General features: G+C 43.0%; 3 protein-coding genes across 3 annotated transcripts in view; 1 reads left to right on the forward strand and 2 right to left on the reverse strand.

The window, feature by feature from the left end:
• Positions 1–3,427: 3,427 nt before the first annotated feature.
• tex36 (testis expressed 36) lies at positions 3,428–4,753 on the reverse strand. Its single transcript, XM_056292400.1, has 3 exons — positions 4,703–4,753; positions 4,080–4,154; positions 3,428–3,962 (listed from the first exon to the last, which is right to left on the reverse strand). The coding sequence occupies exons 1-3, from the start codon at positions 4,751–4,753 to the stop codon at positions 3,660–3,662; spliced, it is 429 nt and encodes a 142-aa protein (XP_056148375.1). The 3' UTR covers positions 3,428–3,659.
• A 1,158-nt stretch (positions 4,754–5,911) lies between these two features.
• Positions 5,912–10,212, reverse strand: si:ch1073-143l10.2 (uncharacterized protein LOC565165 homolog). Its single transcript, XM_056292331.1, has 8 exons — positions 10,013–10,212; positions 9,147–9,376; positions 9,003–9,063; positions 8,814–8,892; positions 8,331–8,404; positions 7,573–7,824; positions 7,363–7,470; positions 5,912–6,357 (listed from the first exon to the last, which is right to left on the reverse strand). The coding sequence occupies exons 1-8, from the start codon at positions 10,093–10,095 to the stop codon at positions 6,348–6,350; spliced, it is 897 nt and encodes a 298-aa protein (XP_056148306.1). The 5' UTR covers positions 10,096–10,212; the 3' UTR covers positions 5,912–6,347.
• Positions 10,213–10,745: 533 nt separating this feature from the next.
• Positions 10,746–16,984, forward strand: part of edrf1 (erythroid differentiation regulatory factor 1) — a 33,067-nt gene continuing 26,828 nt past the window's right edge. The window contains exons 1-4 of the mRNA XM_056291924.1: positions 10,746–11,143; positions 14,522–14,730; positions 15,871–15,937; positions 16,029–16,154. Of these exons, the coding sequence (XP_056147899.1) occupies positions 11,084–11,143; positions 14,522–14,730; positions 15,871–15,937; positions 16,029–16,154 (462 nt within the window). The 5' untranslated portion in view covers positions 10,746–11,083. The remainder of the gene's footprint in view (positions 11,144–14,521; positions 14,731–15,870; positions 15,938–16,028; positions 16,155–16,984) is intronic.

The raw sequence follows: 16,984 nt of genomic DNA on the forward strand, positions 1-16,984 counted from the left end.
GGCAGGCAAATGTGTTTACATACATATGTGGGTTTGCTTCTACATCATATCACAGACACACATGCATGCATACATACACATGCATGAGTGCACACGCATATTGTATGCTGATTGACATTCCTACCCCCCCTGCCCCCCGCCCCCCGAAGTTCTCACTACCCTGTGAGGTATTAAAAGCTTAACACTATTCTGAGACGGTTAATGAGAGTTTCTGTTTATGAAGTGTTGGGGGACAGGGAGCAGAGGGGCCACGATTCAAGTGGTGGCATGTCGAACAGAATACTGTTGTCTCAAAACTGGGCCCACCGACACAGAGCCCACAGACGGCTATCCAGACCCGCAAAAGCAAACAGAAACACAGGTTTTTCCTTAATTAACACCTTTCTGTCAGTTTGCCCTCCGGTGTATCTCTCTGTCTCTGTCTCTGTCTGTCTGTCTGTCTGTCTGTCTGTCTGTCTGTCTGTCTGTCTGTCTGTCTGTCTGTCTGTCTGTCTCTCTCGCTCTCTCTGTCTGTCTCTGTCTGTCTGTCTGTCTCTTTCTGTCTGTCCCTCTCCATACAACTGGCCTTCACACCCCAAACCTTTCAGACCTCAACTGTAAAGCTGTTACATGAATTGTATAGCCCTGGGTGGGGCACCCTCCCCACCCTCCCCAACATATTTTTACCCCTATCAGGTTGCAGATACAGGTTGATAGCCTGCAAACAAAAAGTCAGCTTTGGGAGAGGATTTTTCCCATGTGATATAGCAGCTTTGAATAAATTACCCCAGTGATAGTCCTTGTCTGTGTGTGTGTACTCATGTTAAACTAAATGCCATGTATGTTTTGTTTGTTTATAGTGTGTGGTAGTGCCTGTGCAACTGTGTCTAACTGTATGAAGGTGTGTATATATATGTATATACATATATAAAGTAATGAACTTGTATTTGGATGTATGGGGGTGAGCTGGACACGTAACCAATGGCCCTGTCATGGCCTGGTGGCCTGTCCAGGGTGTCTCCCCGCCTGCCGCCCAATGACTGCTGGAATAGGCTTCAGCATCCCCCTGACCCTAAGAGCAGGACAAGTGGTTAAGATAATGGATGGATGGATTTTTTTTTTGCGGGAAATTTTGTATATACTATATATATATATATATATATATATATATATATATATATATATATATATATATATATAAAATTAAGTGAGTCAAGTAAATTCTTCATGAGACAGTACAAGCCTGTTTCATGCCATATGCAATCATCACCTGTCAATAAGCTGTCAATGACCTGACAGCTTATTGACAGCTGATGATTGTTTATGGCATGAAACAGGCTTGTACTGTCTCATGAAGAATTTACTTGGGACTCACTGGATTATCCATCCATCCATTATCTTAACCACTTATCCTGCGCTCAGGGTTGCGGGGATGCCAGAGCCCATTCCAGCAGTCATTGGGCGGCAGGCGGGGAGACACCCTGGACAGGTCACCAGGCCATCACAGGGCTCACTGGATTATTTTGCTCCTTATTTGTTGAGCAATTTCCCTACCGTTGAGTGTTTCTTTTAAAAAAGTTTATATATGTATATATATATATATATATATATATGTGTGTGTGTGTGTGTGTGTGTGTGTGTGTGTTTGTGTGCATCAAGGGGAACCTTTCTTATGTAATGAACTTGTATTTGGATGTATGGGGGTGGGCTTGTATTTTGATGTACAAGCTGTGGGCAACAAATATCCTCATGTAGGACAATAAAGAATCCATCCATCTCTCTCTCTCTCTCTCTCTCTCTCTCTCTCTCTCTCTCTCTCTCTCTCTCTATCTATCTTACTTGCATGCTGGTAGTCCATGGAGTCTGATGATGGCATCCCTCCTCATTAACAGTGTGTTCTTTGATGACTAGAATCCAATTCTTGGTCCACAAATTTTATTATACATTGGGCATACTAAGTCTGAGTTAGTGGGGGCAGGCATGGTTGTGTGTCTCCTTAGTCTTTTCTGTTGTTGTTGTTGTTTTGTTTTTTTACATTCCTCTCCATTTCCAGCTGCTCTATACCTCTGTAGCAGATCTCCCACCAGTTGGAACGGTTGATGGTAGCTTGCTCCAGTCTCAAGGGGTCGATGCAACATTTCTTCAGGGTTGTTTTTAGCTGGTCTTTGTATCGCTTCTTCTGACCACCTGTGGCCTGGCGGCCCAGATGAAGCTGTCCATACAGGACTTGACGTGGCAGGCGTTCTTGAGGCATCCTGATGACATGCCCAAGCCAGCGCAGTTGGTGTTCAGTGACTGTGGTTTCTATGCTCTTGCAGTTTGTCATAGCAAGAATCTTGGCATGGGGAACACGGTCACGCCACGCGATCCCCATGATTCGCTGCAGACACCTTATGTGGAACCGCTCCAGCAACCTTAGCTCCAGCTGCATGTGACCCAGGTTTCACAGCTGTATAGGAGAGTTTACCAAGTCCAGTTGCACTTGATTCAACTCCTTTGGATAACCATGACCTGGATGAATGAGAACATTCACAGACATATAGGAGAGTTGTGATGCAGATGGCTTTGTAAATGGCAATTTTGGTATGCAGGTGGAGGTGTTTGTTTTGGAAGCCCTTACATCAAAGTTTGCCCGAAGGCTACAGAGGCTATCACACACACACAGACACACACACACACACACGATTACAGCTCCACCAGTCCTCTTTAGGAAGTGTTTGAGACCAATTTGGGTTGGACTTGGCTATTGTGAATCGTCATTACCATCAGCTACATAGACCTGTATGACAGGGTGCTGAGATGGTATAAACACAGCTGTCGACCTTTTTTGTGCTTACACCTGTTACTTTTCAAACAATTTCCGTCACTTTGAAGGTACAGTCATCAAATATCCCTGAAATAAATAGTTCCTCAGTTTCAACCATGGACCTGCGTATGAGATGCTCTCAACGTGGTCAATGAGTCTGTCGGTTCCAGATGGACTCCCCTTTCTATACTAAGGCAGTTAGTTGTCTGCTAGCCTGTGGGATTTACTTCCGCTTTAATGTGAAACAAACTCTTGGAATGCCATCAGTGATTCTTCATCATTTAATTATCACCCAGCTTTCTGTGAGAAAAACAAATTTTAAAATGCTAATTTACACTGGAATAAGAAACCTGGTGTCATGGTGAGCATGATTGAGGATACTCTTAACTTGTGTGTTATATTGTCTTAGTGGGTTTAGCATGATTTCCCCCCTGTGATTATTTCTTATGCTCCATTGTCTCTCGTTTCATCTCTCCTGCTTTGTTTGGTAAAAGTAGGCACCTTAGCCCTAGCGATGGGGGGGAAACAAAACACATCAAATCAAGCTCAATTCATCTCGTCTCTCCGCTAATTTGAAGTCTTTGTTCATTTTAAGTCCTTAATCATAATCAGTTGATGCAAACCGTTTTTCCCCCCACAGAGAAAGCCACATCCTATGCAAACTAGAGGAGCTGCAACCTGTCAGATAAACAGCTCACAATGGCTGAAGATCAACGTCGCTCATGCAGAGCTGCTGTCCTCTACTGTCGAGACTGTGAACAGACAACTGCAAAGTCAAATGACGTTTCTATTTCAGTTCTTAACTGACAACCGACGCAATTCAAAAAGTTTACACCCATCTGGAGGAGTTCGTAGCTTGTGGCTATTCAGGTTACTACTTGGTGGCTGCTAGCAGCTCCAGGGGCTCGAAGGTTTGAGTCCCGCCGGCCAAACCAAACCACATGAATTGCTCTGCAGCCTGGGCAGCAGCTGCCTCCATAGACTTTCGCTGATGGTTGTGAGGGAACCTCCTCTTGCTGGCTGCAGCCTCCTCCCCCTGCTTAGCCTCATAGTCAGTCTGGTAGGCTGTTAAACTCAACGTTGTCTCTCCGGGTCCACCGACAGCTCCCTCATGAGCCAGGCTGAAGTGGGAGTTGTGCTGCCTGCGGTCATCCGGAAACTTCCTGCGACCCAGTCCCTACAAGAACACAGACAACAGGATATTTGAGGGTGGGGTTGGGGGGGATTCGCAGTCTCCATTCAGTACAGGCCACAGTGTTATGGAACTGATTGTGTGATATTGTCCATCACTCACATTCGCGAAGACACCGATGTTGCCTCGTAACGTGTATCTGTTGTCATGGGCTGAGAATTGATACGTTTCAGATTTCTGTGGAGAAAGTCGTGGATTAAAGGGGGGGGTCAGGATAACGGGGCATTCTCTTGTACAAGAAACACACATGTGACAAGTGTGGGCAAATCTCTTCCTTCTGATCTGCACTGGCAGAAAGAAACCCGGGAAAGGACAAGGAACGAATTGCGATGAAGCGAAAATGAAAAGCACAGTGAAAAACAATAACGGAGCACGATGTCATCGACAGATGCACCTGCTGAATAATAAAAGGAGCAGTAAACATAATGCGTTGAGCGCAACTTTAACAAAGTGCTCCACCATCTTCTTTTTTTGTTTTTGTTTTGTTTTGTTTTTTTGTTTAAGATTTCCTGTGGGCAAAATGCATAATTTTCAAAGCCTGGGGCAAGGATGAACCTCCAGTCTGAGGCATCATGGTCCCAGTGGGGTGCAGCTCACATTTTAGTTGCATTCTTTACTTGTAAACTCGCACGCGCAATCTAGAGACAAAGACAACTAACTGCACAGCTCACTGTTGGTCCATGGTTTCTAGCTATGTGAAGAAATTCATGAAAACAAATTCTTACCCATTTCTCATCATCGTTCGTCGAAGCACACCGCTTGCTGCCCTTTACCATTTTGACAAAGTGAAATGTTTTCAACAAAAAAAAAGAAAGAAATCAAATTGAGTATTTCTCTAACGGGCCAATTTGAAACGCAAACAGTCGTGGCTATGGAAACATGCTGCACACAAGTCAGCTGGGATTTGATCTCAGGTGTCATGGTGATCTCCACGGAAGCAGCATTCCATGAGTATGAGGAAAAAAACTGAGTTTTAATTACTTTTCCTGATTGTTCAGCACTCTCCCCCCGATTTTCTCCCCAATTTTTGATTTTCCGAGCCGTCCCGGTCGCTGCTTCACCCGCTCTGCTGATCCGAGGAGGGGGGGGGGTGCAGACTACCACATGCCTCCTCCGATACACGTGGAGTCGCCAGCCGCTTCTTTTCACCTGACAGTGAGGAGTTTAGCAAGGGGGACATATAGCGCGCGCGCGCGCGTGTGTGTGTGTGGGGGGGGGGGATCACGCTATTCCCCCTCCCCCCTGAACAGGCGCCCCGACCTGACCAGAGGAAGCGCCAGTGCAGCGACCAGGAAACATACTGTAACGTGCATGGATAAGTAGGCACGTTGGTCCTTGACTAACGGGTCGGACCCTTTAGTCGACTGGTTAACGTTGTCGCTTGCGGAGTGGGAGCCTTGGGTTCGCGTCCCAGCTGTGGCGGTTCCCGGGCTGCCCCCCTAATTCACTAAAGTACCCACATCCGACACGCGACCAAGCCAGGAGCAACGCGGAGATTCGAACAGACGATCCCCGTGTTGGTGGGCAACGGAATAAATCGCTACGCCACCAGGACGCCCCCTGTTGTTCAGCACGTTTACATGAGTTTATTCTTGATCTACTTACAATAGCCTGTCTATGGAAGCACAGTACCGCATTTGGAGGTATAACAATAACTACACACTGTACAGAAAATAATTCAGTGCAAAAGCGCGTGACGTGCCAAAGATTTGTCTTTAAAACAGTAAATGACCACGCGCGAGGCACTTCTCTGATAAACAGGTTTGCATATTTTGTCTCTTTCTGGAAATTACAAGCTTAGTTCCCATCAACTTTGAGTCATTGTGGTGAAGAGCTGACTTTGCCTCTGACGATGGGGACTTCTGGTGGACGACAGCAAGTGAATAACGCAGAACAAGCCGAAGGAAACCATCCCATCAGGAAAGATGCTCCTGAGAAGTGCACATTGGCATCAATAACTTTATTTCCCCACAACTCAATTTGACATTAAAAAAAAACCCCGAACAAACCACAACTGTATTCTAATACAAATGGCAACAAATACTTACTGAAAGGTAATTGATTTTTTTCCATTTTCATGAGAAATGTTGATGATCCAAATATCTAAAAACGTGTTAAAAAGCATGGCAAATTGCTCAATTACTGATTGCAAGAAAAGAAAAGAAAAATTTATAGTTTACGGAGTAAAATTTCAGTTATTTCTCAGTTCACATGGAGCCTTTAGTGACCCAACATGCTGGTTTCATACATTCATACATTGTTTTTCAGCTCAGTCACAGAGGTCACACTTGAGCCTGTGGAGACAAGTAGACCTTTGCTGCAGTCGATATGCAGTGGGCGTATTCCTGCTCCTACCTCAGAGCCATCTCATCATTGTTCCCTGATGACAAGATAGAGAAGACAAAGACATTGTTTTAGCCATTTTAGAAAACAAGGTGCCATTCAATATGGCAAAAGGATTTAATCTTACTTTGAATCTAATAGTAATCAGATGTAAATGGACCAGGGGTATAAAAGTAGCCCCTTCTAACAACATAAATTGCCTAGGTCCATTCAGCAGGGCAAAGTGTGCACAGCCTATCAAGTGGTAACAGCAGATTTTCTGACAGCTCACTTCCTAATTAGAAGGGTTTGAATTTATAGAGCACCAAACCGAACGGCTGCAATCGGTCTGCACGTGCTAGCCTTGTAGTCGAGACCACATACCCAATACGAGACCAAGTCTTTAGGGGGACAAGTCCGAGTCAAGTCTGAGACTGAAGCTTATTAAGTCAATTCCACGATTTTAAGGTGATGGGTCCATCTCAAGGCCAACGGGGCCAAAACTCATGTAAAGACTGACTCCAGAACAGTTCAAGTCCAATCAAACACCGTGACTGTAACACCGTAGTAGTCTGCCATCACAGTAAATGTCAACCTTTCACGATTTATTTATTCATGCTTTTTTACCCATCTGCCAAGGAAGGAACTTTTCAGATTCTACTTTTCCAAAGATTCAGACATAAATCAATAACAATAAAAAATGGATTGGATTGCACCTTATTGATCTCCCAATGGGGTATTTTATATTCATCCATCCATCCATTATCCAAACTGCTCTCAGGGATGTGGAGGTCAGGGTATTCATTTCAAAATGAAAAGAAAAGAAAAAAGAAAAGAAAAGTGGAGTTTTATACTCAACGTGGCTTGAAAAACTATCACGAGTCTGTCTGAGATGGAGTCAAGTCCGAGTCATTATGCTGTGAAGTCCAAGTCGAGACCAAGACCTGAGAAATGAGGGCTCGAGACCCAAGTCCGTACTTGATACTAAAACCCTAAACGTGCTCAATAGTGCCCTTATGTTTACAATGACATGCTGTTATGAATAATAAATAAATACATTTACTCTATTTGCCTGATGGTAAAGATGTTTCCATTGTACAACTCCGAGTTAGCTGTGGACAATCCAGAATATTTTCTTATCTCCGTCAGTCGTCTGGCCAAACGGCGCCACCTAGTGGTGAAAATAAAGAACTCAATTACACTTCATTATGTTTTTGGAGGGGCAACCGGGGAATTCTTGATTTTGGAGCACTGCTTAACACACCCAAATTACCTTTCCTGTGCATTGTTGTACTTATTCACCCTCTTTGCCACCTCCCTTTTCTCTTCCATCCAACGCTGCAGAAGTGCCTCCTTCTCTGCCCGTGCGTTTGCCAGGTCCTCCCTCAGTTCCCTCTGCTCCAAACGCAGGGCTGCTAACTCCTTAGACTGGCTCTCTATTGTAAACTCACAATCTGCTAGGACGGTTTTCAGTGCTTTGCTCCCTTTAGCCAGAGTCAGAGCCTCTTGACGGTACCGGGAGACCCTGAAACAGTCAGTGAATCCTGTGGTGAGGATTTGTTTTTTTGTTGTTTTCTTTCTTTCTTTGAGGCAAACAAACAGAAATAACAGACCAAGGCTGCAGAAGACCTTTACTAATATATACTAACATAAAATTGCTATGTTTACATGCAGATCTGCAGAATGATCATAAACTGATTCACATGTTACTCTATTTTTAGAAGAAGTCACGTAAATATCTTGTTCTGATGATCAGGGGAGGCTCAAAATTGGAGGCCTAGCACTTAAAGACTTTTTTCTCAGTCTGTTACCCAACCAGCCACTGTTACCTAACCATCCAATAATCCAATACAAGTCAACCTTACCCTGAGAAACACTGCAGAAAATGTTAATGTGCAGTCACAGCTTATTGCAGCACCTCACTATCTTTCTATCCGCACTGAGTTCTTCTACATTGGTATTCGATTCCCTCTTGAGAACATATCTAGGCCGTTTTGATGAAAAGTGGTGGTTCCTCATTGCCAAACTTACTGTGACTGCAAGTACTGCAGCTCAGGCTCCTTTAAATGGAGGACATGGGTCAAATCAGACACAGTCTGAGACAGCTGGAGAATGGAAGAGAATCAATTAGACATTTTACCATGCCGGTCATGAGAACACGCGAGGGCAACGGTCAAATGTAAAGCCTATATCATCATAAGATGCTATTGTCCAAACACTACCCCTGTTCCACTTTGTCCACAAGTAGCTTACATACTTTCAGTGGAGTCTGTTTACCATTTTCCCATTGACTGAGGTAAAATCTGAGAAACACCCGTGCACTTAAAAGCATGCCAAGTTGCAGAAAATGCATTTTTTTCACTTCACACCAAGATCAATTGCTATGAAACGTTTGTCCTTTACTAAAGTTAAGGGGGGGTAAAGGGTAATTAGGGGGGTAAAATACATTTTGCGATGCCACTTAGTGTCAGGTTGATAAGGTATTTTTGGAAATGAGTTGTTCCCCAGACTCACTTTCTCTGCCAAACGTTCGCTCTCCCTTAGCTGAAGGTAAAGGAGCCTACTTCTCACATCACTCTCACCTCCTTCCGCACTGGAAATAGTAAAGTTAACGTGTTAAAAAAACCCACGTAAAGTCAAATCGTGGGCTACATAGCCAAGTGTGACAAATGGAAAGGGGGTAAGTAAAAAGGTACTCCCAACCTGGTTTGGTCTTCATTTAAAATGCATGTGCGCATTTCAACTTGTTCTTCCAGTTCGGACACTGTGGAAACACAGAGGTGACGGGTTCACTCCTGAGTGCAACAACACGGAGGATAATAACGAGCAGGGAAACGTTCATCTTACATCTTGCGAAGGCGCCAGCGTACGGCTCTCTCTGAGTTTTGTCCCTCTGCAGAAGTACAGCCCGGATGTGGTTTTTCCAGCGTTGGCTTTCCATGACCTCTCTCTCTCCTCTCCACGGATGAAATGGCCCGCCTGCGTGTTGCTCTAAGCGGTGTCGTTCAGACGCGACGTCTGCGCTCCGTGATGTTTTTATTCCGGAGAGATGGAAGAGGGGACAGTACTGGGAGGCTCTACACGGGCAGCATTGGACAGAGGGAATCAGCTGAACCCGATGTGACGTCACAGCCCCTCCTCGCTCAGCCCCTCATACCACGAGACCGTTGCACCGGTGTTTATGCATGTTACTACACCACGAGTGGGCCTATGCTGTGGCACCGCTGACCGTTTCCCAAAAGAGTTGTTGTTGTTGTGTTTTTTTTTTATAATTTTGAGAAATAACCTCCATTCCTCTATTTCAATTAATTCAATCGTTAAGGTGATAAACCTACTTATCTTTGCCTCTCTCGATACAAAAAAAGTCATGGACGTTTGAATTACGGTTGATTACGTTTGTAAAACACTTTTTTTTTTACGCGGGAGTAGCCCATATTTTCCCAAACCAATCTGCGCTTTTAGGTGCTTTATCCCGCAAGTAGCTTGCGATAAAGGAATAAATTGGCCTGAAATAAATAAATGTTTACTGTGTTGTAAGAGGCCTACCTATCAAGTTAAGTAAATATCAAGTCTCCGCAAGTTGATATTTATACCATCCTGAAATAGAGATTAGCAGCTGTATGAGAAGGTATACCATTTAAAAAAAACTATACGTAAAATGGTCTAAATATAGTAAACGGGCTGTATGCAGACACAACCGTATGGTCGCTTACTTTAGGAACAAGGTGAGGCCGACTCCACTTTCATCCTCTTGGTTCTTTTTTTTCTTTCTTTCTTTCTTTCTTTCTTTTTTCATCCCAAAACTCAGAATAGGCTACGTCTCACGTCACATGTCCTCATGTAGCAGACCGTCTTAGACAATTGGCATTTTCTTCAATTGCGATCATAATGTGAAATATGTGCATTATGTGTCTTTGCCAGCGACTCGAACATTAGGCTAAACAAGTGAACTTCATTCCTGTTGAATTTAAACATAGTAATAGCTATAACTTCCGAACAATACGTAACTTTTTAGAGCAAGAAATAACAACGGCTTGCAAAATTTGTAAAAGTGCAACCTCTCCTATATAATATAATATGATATAATATAATACAATACAATACAATACAATACTATATTATATTATAGAAGTTTACTCTTCTAGAAACTGGTCCCGTCAACGTCAAAACTATTTCCGGGTCTTATATTTATCCCACAACACAAATTAGTTTATCTTTACCATCGAAACTTTTTCCAAAGTGAATCAGGCTATTGTACAATCAGGATATATGTAGATTTTTAATAAAAATGAAAACTGAAAAGCCTTTCTTATTTTTAGATTTTTTTTCCCCCCTAAACTGTTTTGTTGACACCGGAAGTTATATTACGCTAGCTCCATTGGTTTGCCTTTGCGGTTCTGTGCTAACGTGGTGTGGAAACAGCGACTGAGCGGACGAGACAGAGCAGAGGGACGAAACTGCTGCTTAACTAGTGTCGCCTTAGCGTGGTTCATTTTAACACAGAGAATCTGCAATATCCTCCTCTGTGTGAGTGTTTTTAATCTAAGTGAAACTTTTTTCTGTTCTCTCACACCTTCCCGTGAGCTGTTAGCGCCGATCGTTGGATTCGCCTGCAACGCTAACAAAGTAGCAGCGTTAGAAGGCGAGATGTACTGTTTTTTACAGTCCTTTAAAACTATTTTCACATAACATGTTGATAAGATAACATTAGCCGAGCCATGGAAAGGGTGTCTTGCTGTTAGACGGTGTTGGCTGTGTCTGGGTTGGCCGATTCCGTGGTCAGCATGAGTGGCTCACCCCTGGACCAAGAGAACGGGGTCCTCTCGGACCTGGGAAAAGAAGAGGTTAGTGTCTCGTACTGTGGCGCAGACTGCAGCAAACATGTGAGCTGGGGGAACCGAGTAAAAGACAGATCTTTTATGTCTACTGTCTCCTGCAAGACAGGTTTCAAACGCTACCTAATCGAAGACATGACGCTGTTTTTTTCTTTTTGTGTGCTAAACTAGTGACAGGTGGATTTTCCAAATCGCCACTTACTATTTCTTTTCTTTTTCCTTTTCTTTTTTTTATCTACAAACAACGAAAGCTGTAGCGTTTCAATAGGGCTAGGAATCGGCAGGTGTCTCCTGATTCGATATTACATCTCTATATTGGTGCAAATTTGATACGATTTTTAAAAAATATCGCTATATTGAGCCTCCTCCTCCTCCTCCTCCTCCTGTTTACCGTGAAATGTGAAAACCAATAATCCAAAGAAAATAGCCAATTTAATGCATTTATTCTCGGCCCCAATGTATCACGGAATCTTAAAATATGATTGTGCTTCCCAGCGTAAACATATTAAACTACTTCACAGCTTGATTTTGCTTTAACATTGTGATTTGTGGGAAATGACTTAGTTTAATAATTTTGCACTTACCGCATCTCCTGGACTATAAATTACTGTTTTGTTTGTTTGTTTGTTTTTTTGGACGCGTCTGGCTGGTCCTGCCATTTATATTCCAAAGCGACACACACACAGGGGAATTTTGTCGGACGAATACGCGGCATTTCAACTAGCGCCACTAGTTGGCAGTGTTTAATCTTGTGACTAATTTGAAAATACTGTACTAGAGGACTGATTTGGGATTGCAACGCAAATCTCGCGGGAGCGGGCGGTCAAAAATAAACGGCGCTCCCGGGCTTTAGCTAGCGCTAACCAGAAGGATGGAGTCAACAAATAATAATAAGAATAAATAAATTAATTATTCTTATTATTATAATTAGAACATAATTAATTAATAAATAGCTGGTCTGATGCCGGTGAGCTTTAATGACTTGTGTTCCATGACTGCTGGGATAGGCTCCAGCATCCCTGCAACCCTGAGAGCAGGATACACGGTTAAGACAATGAATGAATGAATTAATAAATAACTTTATTTATATAGCACTTTTCTAAAACAATGTTACAAAGTGCTTTACAGAGAAATAAAACCAGACAAGGCAAAAATAAGAGTAAGACCAAATAAGAGTAAAACTAAAAACAGTATAAATAAAAAAACAAGTATAGAACATTTGTGAAAGCTTCCATAAAAGGAAACATTTTAAGATGAGATTTAAAGGAAGCTAGAGACTTTGTCTTAGTTCGACAGGAAGAGAGTTCCATAGTGTGGAGGCGCTAACAGCAAAAGCCCGATCACCCTTTGTAACAAGCTGAGACCTGGGAATAACCAGCAGGGCTCCATCTGCGGATCTTAATGGTTGAGAGGGCATATACCAGGTCAGTAAATCAGAAATGTATGTAGAAGCAAGAACATTTATAGCCTTAAAAGTGAGCAATAAAATTTTAAAATCAATTTGAAAACCAACAGGGAGCCAGTGTAGGGAGGCAAGCACGGGGGTGATGTGATCATGTCTCTTTGCCGTGGTAATGAGCCGAGCAGTGTTGTTTTGTACCAACTGGAGACTGTGGAGGGAGCCCTTGCTGATACCAGAATAAAAGGCATTACAGTAGTCAAGCCGAGAATAGCTAAAATGAAGTTGAAAAGAAGATCAAAGCAGGTCATTACAAGACAAAAGAAAAGCAGGGCAAGTCTGACTTTAGAAAAATGTCTTAGTTGTTACTGACAAAGATGGAAATGAATGGGCTGTTGTTTGCGACAAATGTACAAAAGTATTGATCTACAATGGGCACAAATGTAGCACCTCTGGGTTGAGGCGACATACCTGCTCTGTTCTCCCTGGTCAAAGTAAGTGCTCCTTTAAAGATAAAGCACTTCTACCTGCACATATTAAACAAGATACTACCGAGAAATGTGTCGCACTTTGCTGTAGAGACATTTGGCCGTATGACTTCGTCGCCGGGAAAGGCTTTGTTAACATGGAATAGAATAGAAAGCCTTTATTGTCATTGTACAGAATACAATGCTGATCAGTGCATTAAAAGACACAGGGAAGTGAAACAAAATAAAACAACCTCAGAAAAAAAACAACCACAGCTAACAACACATGTTCTAAAATAATAAGTAAAATAAATAAATGCAATGTAATTTTGCCATAGAATTGGTGTACTTATTGCACTAGAATAACTAATTATTGCACTCGTATGAAAATAATTATACACATAATTTAGCTACGTTATTAACGACAGGTATGCATCTCTTTATTAATACTAGACAGTGAAATAACATGTGTTCCCTGCGGGATGGGAGAAGACACAAAATCAATGGAACTCTTCTACGGGTGTGAATGGTCAGAATGATTGCAGATGCAGACAGGAATGGAGACAAATTGCGGAAGCGGGCGGTAATGGTCAGAAATCCAGCGGGAGCAAGGTGAAAAAAAACAGTCTCTGGGGGTATCCAGGTAGCATACTGGTCCAGTCCGCTGCCTACCAACACGGGGATTGCCAGTTCGAATCTCCGTGTTACCTCCATCTTGGTTGGTCGTCCCTACAGACACAACGGGCCAAGTCTGTGGGTGGGAAGCTGGATGTGGGTATTTGTCCTGGTCACTGCACTAGCACCTCCTCTGGTCAGGGGGGAGGGGGAACTGGGGGGAATAGCATGATCCTCCCACGGGCTACTTCCCCCTGGCAAAACTCCTCACTGTCAGGTGAAAAGAAGCGGCTGACGACTCCACATGTATCGGAGGAGACGTAGTAGTCTGCCGCCCTCCCCAGATCAGCAGAGTGGGTGGAGCAACGACCGGGATGGCTTAGAAGAGTGTTGCACAAAATAATTTTGCCACAGGCATTGCACTGTGCCAGCCCTTCATTTTTCAAGGCAAAATGAAGCCACACTTTCGACTGTCACTTGCGCTGGTCCATGATTGTGCACATTTAATTTGTGGAGGCGGAAACCATGGAAGCTGCATGCCGCCGCCACGGAAACTAAAACTAACTTTAGCGCGAGTGAAATTTATTTAGGAACCGATAGGCAGAATCAAAATTTGAATTTCATAACGATTCCTTTGGAATCAGAATTTTGGAATCGGTTCGATGCCCAACCCTACTCCGGTGCGACTTGTAGTCTGGGAAATACGGTAATCATTTCCCCCATCCCTACATTTAATCAATAAAGGTCTTAAGAACATTTTTCATTGTCACCAACCAAAGCCAATATCTATCAGCATTTGCACTGATGGATACTAGTGTAGGTATTGAACACCATTTATACATTAACTGGTAAAAATCGATAAATGTTAAATATGATGTTAAGATGCCCAATATTCATATCTTGTAGGACTCAGAAATATGCCAGGGCAGCAACGAAGTAAAGAGTCGCGCCGTGGTCAAGTACTCAGCTGCCCCGCCTCCTACCACCTATGCACTGTTGCAGGAGAAGACTGACTTGAAGTTGCCCCCTGCCAACTGGTTGAGAGAGAATCCCCAGCTTGGGAGTGCTGGTACAACTATACTTGGGTCAAGCAGCAAGAGCAAACCTTTCTCCAGGTATAACAGTATGTCCACTGACAATAGGGAAAACGTCAGTAAAGGTTTTGATGCTGTAATATTGTATTGATTTGTTAATGCCTGTTGTCTTGCTAGTTGATCACATGTCTCAATTAAATCCCAAATGTTTGAGAAAATGGCCTCTTAAGAGGTGTTAAAACTGCATCTGGTATTGAATTTGCTTTGCAGTGGTTCATAAATTGGGTCAATAAAAACAGTCCAGTGCTAATTGATTGCTGGTGTTGCATCAAACTCCACTGAACTGCAGATCAGGATTTGCAGTCTTACAGCTAAGGCTTCCAGGTTCTTTCTGCAACCTTAACTGTTATTTTTACTGTTTATAATGAATCACAGTGAAGTGTGATTTACTACAATGCTAAATCACAGTGCGTTGCATTATGAAATTTAGATTTCTGAGTAATGCAATACTCAAAGTATAGTTGTCAAAAAACTTTTTCAGCGTTCTGTGATCAGTATAAATTAACCAGAAATACCCAGCACGTATTCAGTGGTGTGAATTTTCAAATGAATGTAAAACTGGTAAATCAACTAAAAAATAAGGCAAAAGGTCCTGGTAAAGCTGCAGTGAGCTGAAGGAATTCCAAACCTTTGATCTCTGCTGTAAACAGATTGACAGATCTGATCCCAGAAGAGAGCTAAGGGTTGGACTTACTAACAGCGCTACTGTTTGACTTATATTTTTTTGTAAGAGTGACCAATTTGCATTTGTACCTTTGTGTGTAACAAGGTATTTTGATTTGAATTTTTAAGTTGTAACAAAAATGCTGAATGCAAATTTTGTAGAAGAATCCTACATATCGCAAAGCTTTTATCACTGACGGGAAGAGTCGATATAGGAGATTCGTTTTTCACATTTCTCCAGTGACAATTGATACTTGTCAATCCTCAGTTTTCTTGTTGAATGTTTTGGAAGGTGTAGATCTTCGAGGGGAGATTGTTTGGATGCTTAAAACCAGCAAATGGAAGACAAACACTGATTGATATTTTGTTCTGTTATTTGACTGTACAAATTATTGAATATTTGCTCATTCTTTTGAATGTAATGATGGTCAGTGTTTGCGTACAACCTTTTTGCAAATATTGTACATGTTGACAAAGTAGTATTTGTTGTCCTTGCAGTTTCGGGATGGCGTATGACTTCATCGACTCCATAGGGGATGATGTTGACGTCGTGTCGGACTCAGAGGTTTGTGGAGCTGTTGAAAAGCACTCAACAGTTCTTTGTTTTTGAATTGAGCACACAGAGCTGATGCTAAGCTTGTTTCCCTTCCATACAGAACATCAAGAAGCTTTTGAAAATCCCGTACAGCAAGTCACATGTCAGCATGGCTGTTCATCGCGTCGGGAGGACCCTGCTTTTGGATGAGCTGGACATTCAGGAGCTCTTCATGAGGTCCTCTCAGGTACACTAGTTCTCTGAGACACCTTGGATCCAATGCTAGGACTTGAACACCTATATGAGTAAGGTTTAGCATTGGATTTTTAATAGAATGTACATTTATCTTGTACAGGAGAGATATTGGATAAGAAATTACTGTAAATGTAGTGGTGGGAAGTCCATCACTTTCAACAAACTTCTTTCTGACTGTCTGATTGTTGATTTCAGATCACTTCATTTGATTTGGGTAGTGTAGCATTCTGTTCCGTTTCCTACCAACATGGATCCCAGTTCAAATCCCAGTGTTGCCTTCGGCTTGGTCGGGCATCCCTACAGACACAATTGGCCGTGTCTGTGGGTGGGAAGCCGGATGTGGGTACGTGTCCTAGTCACTGTACTAGCGCCTCCTCCGGTTGGTCGGGGCACCTATTCAGGGGGGAGGGGGAACTAGGGGGAATAGCGTGATCCTCCCATGTGCTACGTCCCCCTGGTGAAACTCCTCACTGTCAGGTGAAAAGAAGTGGCTAGCGACTCCACATGTATTGGAGGAGGCATGTGGTAGTCTGCAGCCCTCCCTGGAGAGGAGGGGGTGGAGCAGCGACCGGGACGGCTCGGAAGAGTAGGGTAATTGGCCAAGTACAATTGGGGAGAAAAAGGGTGAAAATCCAAAAAGAAAAAAGGATGGGCCCACAGGTTATCCGTGCCAGTCATCTGACAAATGATTGGAACATGACTGGCAAGGCTCTGTCTGCCACAGCCAGGGTTCTCCATTACAGAGTCATAGACAAAGATAGTAGTTTAAGGGCTCAACAGCCCACTTATAAGCACAAGTAAACCCACTGAAAACAATAAGTC

Source organism: Lampris incognitus, chromosome 13, assembly GCF_029633865.1.
Source record: "Lampris incognitus isolate fLamInc1 chromosome 13, fLamInc1.hap2, whole genome shotgun sequence".
In the NCBI taxonomy this organism is placed as follows: domain Eukaryota; kingdom Metazoa; phylum Chordata; class Actinopteri; order Lampriformes; family Lampridae; genus Lampris; species Lampris incognitus.

Excerpts from the sequence above, each read along its gene's own strand:
- tex36 (XM_056292400.1), bottom strand. The coding sequence starts at position 4,753 with ATGGTAAAGGGCAGCAAGCGGTGTGCTTCGACGAACGATGATGAGAAA. Across the intron at positions 4,155-4,702 it reads CGAACGATGATGAGAAATGG|AAATCTGAAACGTATCAATT; the intron begins GTAAGAATTTGT and ends CTTTCTCCACAG. Across the intron at positions 3,963-4,079 it reads ACATCGGTGTCTTCGCGAAT|GGACTGGGTCGCAGGAAGTT; the intron begins GTGAGTGATGGA and ends GTGTTCTTGTAG.
- si:ch1073-143l10.2 (XM_056292331.1), bottom strand. The coding sequence starts at position 10,095 with ATGAAAAAAGAAAGAAAGAAAGAAAGAAAGAAAAAAAAGAACCAAGAG. Across the intron at positions 8,893-9,002 it reads TTAAATGAAGACCAAACCAG|TGCGGAAGGAGGTGAGAGTG; the intron begins GTTGGGAGTACC and ends TACTATTTCCAG. Across the intron at positions 8,405-8,813 it reads GCGAACGTTTGGCAGAGAAA|CTGTCTCAGACTGTGTCTGA; the intron begins GTGAGTCTGGGG and ends TCCATTCTCCAG.